We start from the raw sequence: 13590 nt of genomic DNA, 5'->3' as shown, positions 1-13590 counted from the left end.
ACTTCGATATCGGTACCGTGAATAATGAGTTTTTGCGATCTGAAGAAGTCAACGAAATAATTCGTCGAGGTCATCAAAAGTATCCTGCTATTTTTCCACGTGATTGTCATGACGAGGCATTTTCTACCTCGTTGTTAAACAGAATCTTGCCAAATGGAGAAAATGTGGAACGTGACTGGTTAGTGTGGAGTGCCAGTAGCAATGCTTTTTATTGCCTACCATGTCGTCTGTTAAGCACCAATACTTTAAATCGACCTAAAATTTGTTGTGCGGATATTCGAAATTCCAGGTATGAAAGAAGCTATATGATAAACTGCCATCACACGAAAATACTCAAGATCACATTAAATGTTATATTCAATGGCGATCTTTACAAAATCTAATTCAAAAGGAGGCTACAATTGATACACTTATCAATGACCAGCTAATCACTGAAACTCAAAAGTGGAAAGAAATTTTATATATAATTTTGGACATTATTTTATTTTTGGGGTGAAAAAGGCCTAGCTTTCAGAGGTGAAAGTATATATCTTGGTGAACGAAACAATGGACATTTTTTGGGCATCTAATGTCTCATAAGCCAATATGATCCGATACTTAGAGATCATTTGGGGAAAGTCAGGATTTCACAACAGCAGCACAAACGTTTACAAGTTCACTATCTTTCCCCAGACATTCAGAACGAGTTTATAGAAATTTGCGCAAAACACGTGAGGGAAACTATATTAGATCAAGGCAAGAAAGCCAAGTATTTTGCTATTGTCATTGATGCTATGCCTGATGCTAGTCACGTTCATTTCAATTCGAAAGCAACAAATTTTACAATTCAAGAACGGTTTTTGGCTTTCCTGAATTGTAACCAAAAAACTGGTCAGAAAATCGCTGATCTAATTTGCCATACTTGATTGAAGATTGTCGTGCACAAGGGTACGATAACGGCGCCAATATGAAAGGAGCTTACGACGGAGCTCTACGTCACATTCTCGACAAAAACTCGAATGCTGATTACTCGCTTTGTGCAACCCACAGTCTCAGTTTATGTGGTGTTGATGCTGCAGAATGTTGTACGGCTGCAATTACTTTCTTCGGAGTTGTACAAAAATGTTTTATTGTTTTCAGTAGCACTCCACAACGATGGGATATCCTCAAAACAAAGTTACCGAGCTCTCTTCATAGTCTTTCAGCCAAAAGTAAAATTTGACTGCGCAAGCATGCGGCGATGTTACTGACATTGTCAAGTACATTAACAAGTTCGAATATATCTTGCTGTCCTCAATTTGGTTCAAAATACTGACTACCATTAATGAAAGAAGCGTGATCCTCCAAGGTCCGACATCTAGATGCCTTATTAGCTGATTTGAAGTTCATGAGAAACCAATGGGAAACAATTTTAAACGAATGCAAAACAGTTGCTATTCAATTGAACATCTCGCCAAAGTTTCCGGACATTCGAAAGAGAAACCTCAAAAGACGTTCTGAAGATAATTTAAATGAGATTATTACGGATGATTCAGACTCTGATTTTAAAACCAATACATTCCTGGTGATCGTTGATTCGGTAATCACTGGCATTACTGAACGATTTGCAGCTAAGAGAAATTTGAGCGAGACGTTTTCCTTTTTGTGGCAATTTGAAGAGATGGATAAAAATACGGTTCGGGTGAGCGCAGCAAAATTTGTCGAAAAATACAAGTCGGAAATTTCTCAAAACTTAGAATGCGAAATAATTCACTTGAAACACATTTACGAAGCAAATTTTGATAAAGGTCTGTCACCATTGGAATTACTAAATGCCATCTACATATGTTCAAAATCTGTTTACGATTTTCCCCAACATTTGTGTTGCTTTACGTATCTTTTGCACTATACCTGTCACTGAAGCTAGTGCAGAACGTTCCTTCCGCGTCCTTTCAAGAATCAAAAACTTTCATAGATCGTGTTCATCTCGAGAGCAAGTTTCAGGACTTGCCACGCTTTGTGTTGAATCCGTTTTGGCAAGACAGTTAAATTTTGATATTATTATAAACAATTTTGCAGCGAAAAAAGCAAGTTAAGCCACTCTTGATATCCGAACAGAATTTTTAATCATCATTAAATTTATCAGAAATGTATTAAAATGTTACCAAATAACTAGAAAAGATTATTTGAAACAATTTTGGCTGTTAAAAGAGAATTTTATTTCTACGTTACATTAAAATAGTATAAATAGTAAATATTCTGTGTTAATTTTATTGTCAGCTCTTAGTCCAAAAATCATTTAGTTGATGTGGCAAAAATTTGTTTTGATGTAATCCATCTATAATGATTCATGAATGAGACGTCATTAATTCAAGTTAATGAAATGTTTTAGTGGATTTTTTATAGGGGGCCCGTAAATTTTTTAGTCCCGGCCCCGGATTTTCTCTCTACGGCCCTGTGTGTGGTCAGTGGTATTGAGGGTTAGTCACACAAAAAATGTGAGACGTATGGGCTCCGCGTAAGATGCCCCTAGGTATTGAGTGTCACAAGGTCTACAAGTGTGTTTTTAGGAGGCCATACAGTGCAGCGGGGTTGCTTTCAGGGGCCCCGTTATCTTAAGCGTTAACAGGCTGCATACCTTCTCTAATTTTTTGAGGTAGGTTCGTTTTTGTATACCTGCTCACTAAAAAGGCACTTCATACGGTAACATAGGCACACGAATTTCTTGTTCTGGACAACAGTTTTTATCCTTGTTGGACTTAATATACAGATCCATAAGCCTCTCAAAGGTTTTGAGCAGAAATGAGCTAATGGGTCTGTAGTCTTTGCGATACAGGTGACTGATATTCACCAGCTTTGGTAGGAAAACGACAAGAGCAGGTCTCCAAGAGTTTGATACATGATTCAGTCTCATACATCCGTCGAAATATACCATCAGGGCGCGGCGATTTAAATTTAGAAAAGTCGTCCTATTCTATCTTGGTATCGGTCACCAAGCCCTGTGAATCCCTGTGGATTTCGTGCTTGTAGATCATCAATATATCTCTATACCCCTAAGTTTCTATAACATTTATATAAGAAATAAAAAGATGATAAAAAAATTTTAAGGACTACCTTTATATAAATGGACCAAAAAATAAAAGGCAATTTTTCCTTTAACACAGACATAGTCTTGTTGAATTTTGACTAAAAAACTTTAACAATAGCTCTTGTAAAAGAATTTTGGGATTTAAAACTATAAAGGTGGAGCGCAATCTTTCAATTTAAGGCAAACCATGTACTTGAGATTAACTAATTGATTATTTAAAATTTAAACACGCACTCTACATTTATAATTTTAAATCCCAAAATTCTTTTACAAGAGCTATTGTTAAAGTTTTTTAGTCAAAATTCAACAAGGCTATGTCTGCATTAAAGGAAAAATTGCCTTCTATTTTTTGGTCCATTTATATAAAGGTAGTCCTTAAAATTTTTTTATCATCGTTTTATTTTCAATTTTTTAATACTGCCTACAAAAAGGCAATTGCAACTTTGATTAGTAATTTAAGTAATTCTTAAGTGAAAATTCTTATCTTTATTTATTTGTTCAAAATAGCAAGATTTAAGGGAAAACAACAGAATTCCACCTCGTTTGTCAGCTACTTAAATTGCACAGCTGAAAATCGTGGTGAAATTCACATACGCCTGAATGTCTAAAAGAATTGTGGTGAAAGTCGCGTACGCCTAAAAGTATGCAAGGAGGTGCATTGAATTGGGCCTTCAACGAGGTGGAATTTTACAACGCCTGCAACACTCAGGAGGCTAGCCACGAAGGTATGGATTGATCTTCTAAATAGTTCGACTTGTGCGTTACGTAGCTCAAATTTTTTGATCAAACATTGCACTGTCGCCGTTTTAAGCTATGTTTCAGGTTTCAAGTCTCTAGATATCCAGGAAGTTAGTTAAAAATCGATTGCAAGATTCCCAATTTAAAACTAATTTTCTCAATATCTCAATCCGCGTGCCACCTAGCGATTTTTTTTGATAAAATGTTTCATTGTCACCGGATTCTGACCCACGGCCCAAGTTACAAGTCTCTAGCTCACCGGAAAGTTACTCAAAAATCGATCGCAATATTCCCTCGTTTTTCAGAGATTTGTAGTTACCTCAATTAGCACGCCACCTAGCGGAACTTTGTTTTCTATAAATTGTATTGTCACCGGGTCTCGAACTATGTGCTAAGTTACAAGTCTCTAGTTAACCGGGAAGTTAGTTAAAAATGGATTGAAAAATTCCCAAATTTAAATTAATTTTCCTAATATCTCGATCAATGCGCCACCTAGCGGAATTTTTTTTACAAAATATTGCATTGTTACCAGGTTCTGACTTACGGCTCAAGTTTCATATCTCCAGCTCACCGGGAAGTTACTCAAAAATCGATTGCAAAATTCCCCTCGTTTTTCAAGGATTGGTAGTTATCTCACTTAGCGCGCCACTTGGCGGAATTTTGTGTTTGTTGTTTTAGATTGCATTGTCGCCAAGCCCCGAACTATGTGCCAAGTTTCAACTCTCTAGGTAATCGGGAAATTAGTTAAAAATGGATTGGAAGATTCCCAAATCAAAACTAATTTTCTTAATATATCGATCCATGCGCCACCTAGCGATTTTTTTTTATCAAATATTGCATTGTCACCGGGTTCTGACTTACGGCGCAAGTTTCAAGTCTCTAGCTCACCGGCAAGTTACTTAAAAATCGATCGCAAGATTCCCTGCGTATTTTCAGGGATTTTCGTTTATCTCGATTCGTGTGCCACCTGGCGGCATTTTGTTTTCCACGAATTGTAGTACCATCGACTCGCAAACTATGTGCTAAGTTTCAAGTCTCTGGATCATCGACAAGTTAGTTAAAAGTCGATTTAAAAATTTCCATTTTAAAATTAATTTTCTGTATATCTCAATCCGTGCGCCACCTAGCGCATTTTTTTTTCACTTGCATTGTACTGTCTCCCAGATCTGAACTATGTTCTAGTCTAGCTTAAAGGGAAGTTACCGAAAAAGACTTTTCCTTGGGTCAAAAATTTGTATGGAAATGAGGGGACAAACATGAAAGGGACTTAATATAAAGGTAATAAAATAGTGATGTAGCTATAAGTAACACCTACTACTAAATTTTTACAGATACTTATTTAATTTGTATTAAAGGACATCATATTTGGTAGCACTCAAACAAAGAATTGAATCAAATCATATTCCATTGATGTGAACCTTCAAAGATCAGAAAAAAATAAAAGGAAGGACAAAATGATGACAGGTAGGAGGATAAGGAAATGTCCCTTAATCTGCACTTTATGACTATGGGATTTGCATTGAGACAATGTAATTAATCTTGTAAAGAGCGTGTCAGGAATAAAAGTGGCTTACCACGCAGTAACAAACTTGTTCACGTTGATTGAGAAAGCAAGGAAATCGACACATACATATATGTATGTATATGTACATTAGGCCGATTAACAAAACGTTTTCTTTTTGTCTCTTTTACTCTGTGATTGCGACATACACATACAAATTTGGTTCAAGGGTTGCACCCTGCTTTGCCAGCTCATTAAACGTTTCATTAACATCTTTACCGATAAGACCGGAATCCAAACAGAAGTTTCTAACTCCAACACATCTCCCGATGCTGTACTATGGAGACATTCTGAATGTCTATGTAAAAATTCAAGCGGCTTCTGTTTACGTAGTATCTCCGCTCCATTGGTTGGGTCTAGCGCTACCCATTCCACCTGAAAACACTATGTTTATCGGATCAGCACAGTACACTGCAGACTCTACCCGTTTCGTTAGTTAGAAAGTACCGGTTTATACATACATATATATATGTATCGTATCGTACTCCATTTCCACATTCGACACTCTCTATCTGGCTCCAAGATCCCTATGTCAACGCTGATACTTTTTAAGGTATTCTGTTCGCTCAATATTCGATAACGCCATACTAGTATGAAGGAATAACCTCAAACTATCCCCATGAGCAAAATGGCATTCACTGATAATTGTAGTCTGCATACCTACTAAAGCGTCTTAGCATAATTTCTTTAATAGATATGTGGCTGTCCATCAAATAAGGGATCCGTGGTACGGGATAGTCTTCGCAACCGCTGTAAATATCCAATCAGAGAGGGAGGGCCATAAGCTCCACTTAAACCGCAGCATTCTTTAACATGCATATATAGTGCGGAGGTTTTCTTCACTTTACATTGACCTTTCACTACAGCTTGATGTCTAGTGTCTAGAATGAATCCTAGATATTTTTGACTGTGTTTTCTTCGCACAGTGAGTTCTACTAACCTAGGCCCTGTTCAATTCGGGTGTTAGGAGTGGGAGTGAGATGGAGGGGGGGGAGGACAATATGTGGGAATGGATAAAATAAGAAGAAGTGTTGCACGAACGGTACGAGCGGCCGTAGAAGGCGTTACCACGCCCGTTTTTTAAAATGATTCAATACGAATTTTAAACCAACCTTAGCTTTGTAGCTTTATAACTTAAGGAAATATCTCTTAACCTGCATGTGTCCGGGTGATAAAGCAAGCAGTTGCTGCTTGTAAAACTAAGATGGTGTTTAGGAAAAAATTCTTTTACGTTATTTGTTTTGTGTGTATTATTAAAGTTTTTATTTTAAAATTCAATTTAATTTGAACGCCAGCTTTTCCAGTTTCAACTACTGGAAGAAGGGAAGTCAATTAAATCTTGCCACTTTGGCTATTTAGCTTTAATTTTACATCTCATCTTCGTAAAAGCGTCCAAACACCGGAATAACCTCGAGTTATTTCAAACAGTTCACAGTGCGCACAAAGTTGTTTTTCGTTGGAAGCATCAGAAGTTGCAGAAAAGTGTCGTTTTAGTGCCGTTTCAATAGTTGTACGTGCTTGTTTCATTCTGCTGTGTAAAGCTTCCCCCTCAGCAAACGCCTTGAACTGCGTTCGGACTGCTTTTACCGCCCCTCGGACCGATGCCAAGCCCCTACTCTTCAGGTTTGTTGCGTCGACCACTGCTCCTAAGCGATTGACAATTTTTAATGCTGCACGGTGCTATGGAAGGGCTCCCTTAATTCTTTTATTGGCATATTTACAAATAGTTTGACAGATTCAAAGTGGTCGTTTGAGTGAAATTGGTTTTAGATACGTGATCATTTAACACGATGCGGGGCCTGGTAGTGAAAATATTTTCAGCTTAGTGCATAACAATTTTTCCTTTTTAAATAGGGCCATTAGGGGTCAGGAAAATAACAGTTCGAATAATTGTATGCACTTAATCGACTTAGAAAAAATAATTAGTGAGCTACTAAATACCTCGGGCCTTGGTTTTTTCGAACTTTTTATTTTATTTGACTTTTTTCCAAATTTTCTACAAATGTAGACTAAAATTTAATTCTTTGAATGAAAGTAATAGCAAAATAAACATTTAAGGATGACTCCTCTGACAGAGAAGCTGACGGATGAACTGATGAATGGATAAGCAATAAAATTTTTTTTTTATTTTCATCGGCTATATAAAAAAATTGTTAGACGTTACCTCCAATCAAGTTAAAAAAAGCTACCGGAAGAATCAGATTCTTCTTCGCGAAGTTAACCCTACCACCGCACCCTCCCCCCCCCCCACCCCCCCAAATATCTCTCTCGATCCGCCCCTGTCTAGGAGCGAACCCAACTATTTATAAAGATATTGTAACGAATTTACTGCAAATCCTATTATTTGCAACCTTCTACTAAGTTCGAATCACTAAACTGTTGAATAAATAACTCCAATCTCCAATATTGCAAAAATGGCCTTTATTAAAGTACTTCACAATAACACTTATACTTTGCTTACTGATAGCTGATAGCTTGCGTTACTCAACTGATTGATAGCTTAAATGAAAGTGATTTTTGCGCCTCTACTGTCGCGGCCTTTTATACTTTATGATTTCTCATTGCATACTTCTAGGCTTTTCCATTCCAGAACTTACTAGTTAGTTATCAGCTACAAAATCACCAGCCACAACTACGTTTATAGCTTCTCATATGCGCGTGAGTAATAAAAAAAAAAAAGTAATACTTGCACAAATTATTGCCCTCTCTTGTGAGCACCTCAGATAAGATATATTCATGTGTTTGTGCGTTACTTCTCCGCTGCTCGTATGGACATGTGTGTAGACATAATGATTGAATTATTGATGTGCATACAAATCACTGTTTAGCATCGGCTTAGAGATGGCAATACCTCTTAGTGTTGTTAATATTCGTAACAATATTATAACCTGCTGTTTTGTTTTATACCATTTCAGCTTTTCGCGTATATTTTGGGATAACACTGAACAAACTAAGGGACACCCTAATGTATGTACCTACATAAGTATATACATAAGTATATTCAAGTTGTAAAATAAACAGTAGCTACCACTACCATACCAGCTTCAAACTATAGTCCACATCATTTCAATCAACGTAATCAAATTGTTTAATGTGTATAATGTGGTTAAGCTCACAAACTTTCATCTACATATGTCCATAAGTATAATCTCATTATTCTACGCTAATGTATGCATTTATTACGTTCACATATATGAAAGTATGTTGGTATCTAGAAAGCTGTCTTTTTAAAAATTATCTCAATTATACGCCTTACATATTATGGTGAGTACCTAAATAGATTGACGCATTTATGTTATTCACTTCCAGAGAACTGCCAATCTGTCGAAATGTACACATGTATTCTTTTTTTCCTTTGGTCCGAAATTTGAAAATTATAAATCCTTAAAGGAGAAGATCTAGACCCACCAATAAGTCTACCGAATTGATCAGAATGACGAGCTTAGTTGATTTAGCCATGCCCGTCTGTCTTTTTGAACGCAAACTAGTCCCTCAATTTTTGAGATATCTTGGTGAAATTCGGTGAGCGGGTTTACCAGCGTGACCAATTGATCATTTGCGGACAACGATCGGATCGAATTACCATAGCAAATACATATCTCCTATACAACAAATTTTCGGATAAGAGGGATTTCATAATTTCTTACTCATTTTATTAGCTGGAAGCTTGAAACTTCACAAAATCGAAAAAATCGTCTAGATCGGTAATGTATATAATATATATCCGACCCAAGAAACTCTTCAGATTTTTGATATATGGCACACATTATTGCCTGAAGAGGTAGCCAAGATAGACCATATACAAATCTAAGGCGCAATAAAATCCGATAGATTTTAGGCCAAGCTTCTCTGCTTCTATGCGTCGTGCTCCTTTTAATTTTTCCTTCAAATTGGCGGGACGGGACCTACATGTTTTATGTCGGCTCAGAACGGCATCTGCAAGGCAGATGAGTTTTCACTGAAACGATTTTTATGGCAGAAATACACTCGGAGTGCTTGCAAATAACTGCCGATTGAAAAAACTTGTTTGAAAAATGTTGATGTTGCTTTTCCCGGAACGGGAATCCAGGATCTTCGGTATGGTAGGTGGAGCACGCTACCGCCATACAACGGCGGCCACCAAGATCGATCATATACATATGTACATAATAAATATCCCATACAAGAGATTTTTCAGGGTTTCTTCCTCATTTTAAAAGCTAGAAGCTTCATGTAACGCAGGATGCTTACATATAACTCAAATATTGTGTTCTAAAAAAATCGTCAAGATCGGTCGTTTATATAATATAAACTGGGCGACCGAGCTTTGCTCGGCAATCTTCGAGTATGCCGCATAACACACTTTATTCTACATGTCATCATTAATCAAACTCTACTTTTTTATGTACATATATTATATATTTTTACTTACCAATATTTGATTTCCTTAAAAATAGATTTAGTTGTGGTAACAACTTTCTTCACCACGGCAACTTTCTTCATGTGGAAACTTTTGCAACCTTTTGGTATTCTGCCCACGACAGTAGCCGGATAATTGTTTACCCACTAAAATAAGTGGTAAACAGCTGTTGATTGCAAAAAAAATAAAACAATTTAAGCGCAAAACAGAATTGTAGTGAAAATTGAATCTGGTTCGGCTATTTGGGGCAGTTTTTTACCTGCATTAGTTCGGGATGGTCCTTACAAAATGTGATATACCATCGCAGCTGCGCTTGGGTAGTGCGTGCATAATTCCTATAATTATATGCATTTATTAATTTGCTGAGAACTTTCAAAAATATTCACAGAATTTACTTACTTGTTCATCTCCATTTTGCCGCTTTTATTGTTTGGTTACACACTTATATATGTATGTATTCTATTTTAAATTTCCCCAAAGACACTGGTGAGCTTTTTCGTGATGACAGCGTTACCACCTAGGCAAGAATCGCGAATAAAAGTACTGGTAACGATTTTCGGTGACATAATACTCCGGTTACAAATTTTCCGGTAACGTTCAGAGTCAGGCCGTTAATGTCGTTTTCAAATTGAACATATGCTTCTAGTGTTCAAGGGTAGCAAATTACCAAGGTTAGATATCTTTTTGCTATGGTGAGAAATCTTTCTAATAGTAATCTGTGAGAAATTGCAATTATTCGTTTCATATTTGCCAAAAATATGCATTTAAATATATTTTGCTAGAATTTGCCACGGTGCCTTCATATTGCATTTCAATTTTATTAACTTATGTGAAATTAAGAAAATTTAATCGAATCAGAGCAGAGCTCACAGAGTATATTAACTTTGATTGTATAACGGTTGGTTGTACAGGTATAAAGAAATCGAGATAGATATAGACTTCCATATATCAAAATCATCAGTATCGAAAAAAGATTTGATTGAGCCATGTCCGTCCGTCCGTCCGCCCGTCCGTTAACACGATAACTTGAGTAACTTTTGAGGTATCTGATGAAATTTGGTACGTAGGTTCCTGGGCACTCATCTCAGACCGCTATTTAAAATGAACGATATCGGACTATAACCACGCCCACTTTTTCGATATCGAAAATTTCGAAAAACCGAAAAATTGCGATAATTCATTGCCAAAGACGGATAAAGCGATGAAACTTGGTAGGTGGGTTGACCTTATGACGCAGATTAGAAAATTAGTAAGATTCTGGACAATGGGCGTGGCACCGCCCACTTTTAAAAGAAGGTAATTTAAAAGTTTTGCAAGCTGTAATTTGGCAATCCTTGAAGATATCATGATGAAATTTGGCAGAAACGTTACTACTATTACTATATATGTGCTAAATAAAAATTAGCAAACTCGGATGCAGAACACGCCCACTTTTTAAAAAAAAAAATTTTTTTAAGTCAAATTTTAACAAAAAATTTAATATCTTTACTGTATATAAGTAAATTATGTCAACATTCAACCCCAGTAATGATATGGTGCAACAAAATACAAAAATAAAAAGAAAATTTCAAAATGGGCGTGGCTCCGCCCATTTTCGTTTAGTTTGTCTAGAATACTTTTAATGCCATAAGTCGAACAAAAATTTACCAATCCTTCTTAAATTTGGTGGAGGCATCGATTCTATGACGGTAACTGTTTTCTGTGAAAATGGGCGAAATCGGTTAAAGCCACACCCAGTTTTTATACACAGTCCACCGTCTGTCCTTCCGCTCGGCCGTTAACACGATAACTTGAGCAAAAACCCATATATATTTACTAAACTTAGTCCACGTACTTATCTGAAGTCACTTTATCTTGGTATAAAAAATGGCCGAAATCTGACTATAACCACGCCCACTTTTTCGATATCGAAAATTACGAAAAATGAAAAAAATGCCATAATTATATACCAAATACGAAAAAAGGGATGAAACATGGTGATTGGATTGGTTTATTGACGCAAAATATAACTTTAGAAAAAACTTTGTAAAATGGGTGTGACACCTACCATATTAAGTGGAAAGAAATTAATAAGTTTTGCAGGGCGAAATCAACAGTACTTGGAATCTTGGCAGGAATACTGTTCGTGGTATTGCATATATAAATAAATTAACAGTACCCGACAGATGATTTTCTGGATCAGCCTGGTCCACATTTTGGTTGATATCGCGAAACCGCCTTCACATATACATCTAAGGGCCACTCGCTCTTAAACCCCTCATTAATACCTTTAATTTGATACCCATATCGTACAAACACATTCTAGAGTCACACCTGGCCCACCTTAATGGCGATATCTCGAAAAGGCGTCCACCTACAGACCTAAGGCCCACTCCCTCTTAAAATGCTCAGTAAAACCTTTCGTTTGATACCCATATCGTACAAACATTCTAGAGTCACCCTTGGTCCACCTTTATGGCGATATCTCGAAAAGGCGTCCACCTATACACCGAAGGCCCACTCGCTTTTAAAATACTCATTAACACCTTTCATTTGATTCCCAAATCGTACAAACACATTCTAGAGTCATCCCTGGTCCATCTTTATGGCGATACCTCGAAACGGCGTCCACCTATGGAACCAAGGATCACTCCCTTTTAAAATACTCATTAACACCTTTCATTTGATACCCATATCGTACAAACATATTCTAAAGTCACCCCTGGTCCACCTTTATGGCGATATCTCGAAAAGGCGTTCACCTATAGAACTAAGGCCCATTCCATTTCAAAATACTCATTAACACCTTTCATTTGATACCGATATCGTACAAGCACATTCTAGAGTCTTGTTTTCTTTGAACCTTCTCCAGGTTGTCTACTTCCATAGGTTCCTCTCGGTCTTGCCTAGGTTGATTCCTGCGATTTTGGCCGGAATTTGGCCTAGGGTTTCCTACCTTTGGGGACCTGTGAAGTTGTCCTGAATTTCCCGAAACTTGGGGATTATTTGAAGGTCCCTGCCTTCTTTGGTAAGACATATTGTCTTTATTTTGGTTTGAATATTGGTAGGGTGGCCTGTTTTGCCCTGAGCTAGCTTGCCTGTGATTAGTATTTTGATTAAAATTCTGTCTTACTTGTCCTGAAGTTTTGTCGTGATATCCTGTATTTTTATCAGTAGTATTTTGAGGTTTTTGGTAGTCGTATCGGTCTGTGTTTAGATTCTTCCTTTTCCATTCCCTGTAGCTTGACCCTTCATCTCTTCTATTTATTTTCCTGTATTCTGGTCGTATGCATGTGTCCTCAAATCTTCTATGGTTCATAATTTTTACTATCTCCCCTAATTGTGTACATCCGTATATTTTATCTAACAAGGTACCCTGTGTCATCTCTTTTGACGTATTTACTAACAAACTTTCGATATTGGTGAGGTCGATACCCTGTCCTCCTCTATAACACACAATCAATTCATCTGCCTTATATTTTATATTTTGTAATTCAACCGCGAGTTCACTCACCGTATTTACCCGCAGGTTAGTAAAGCTGGAGACATTGGTGCTTTATCGGTATCCGTATCGGTAACCTTTTAACAGCTGATTCGACCAATCTTATGAGAATCAATGCAATCGATTATTGGTGCCGCTAAGGTCGTAACCGTATCGTAGCCAACCAATTGGGTTTTGGTTTACCGTCGTAACGATAAACAGCTGATTACGTTAGGGATACGGAAACAGCGATACGACATACGGCACCAATGACTCCGGCTTTACTTTCCGGTATATTTCATGCGGCTCCGTGTCGGGTTTGAACCTCATTTTTAATGTGTCCTTTATCATCCCCCAGTTGTCCGGTTGAGGTATGTTAATGATGA

At 37.1% G+C, this 13590-nt stretch overlaps 1 protein-coding gene across 1 annotated transcript in view; it reads right to left on the bottom strand.

The window, feature by feature from the left end:
* Ms (Myosuppressin) overlaps positions 1 to 13361 on the bottom strand; it is a 43729-nt gene extending 30368 nt beyond the window's left edge. The window contains exons 1-4 of the mRNA XM_067763882.1: positions 13238 to 13361; positions 10144 to 10460; positions 10004 to 10079; positions 9757 to 9910 (exon numbers count right to left, since the gene is read on the bottom strand). Coding sequence (XP_067619983.1) covers positions 9757 to 9827 — 71 coding nt within the window. The 5' untranslated portion in view covers positions 9828 to 9910; positions 10004 to 10079; positions 10144 to 10460; positions 13238 to 13361. The remainder of the gene's footprint in view (positions 1 to 9756; positions 9911 to 10003; positions 10080 to 10143; positions 10461 to 13237) is intronic.
* Between the last annotated feature and the right edge of the window lie 229 nt (positions 13362 to 13590).

Source organism: Eurosta solidaginis, chromosome 1 (assembly GCF_040869045.1).
Source record: "Eurosta solidaginis isolate ZX-2024a chromosome 1, ASM4086904v1, whole genome shotgun sequence".
Classification (NCBI taxonomy): Eukaryota; Metazoa; Arthropoda; class Insecta; order Diptera; family Tephritidae; genus Eurosta; species Eurosta solidaginis.
This window is presented reverse-complemented; position numbering and strand designations above follow the sequence as displayed.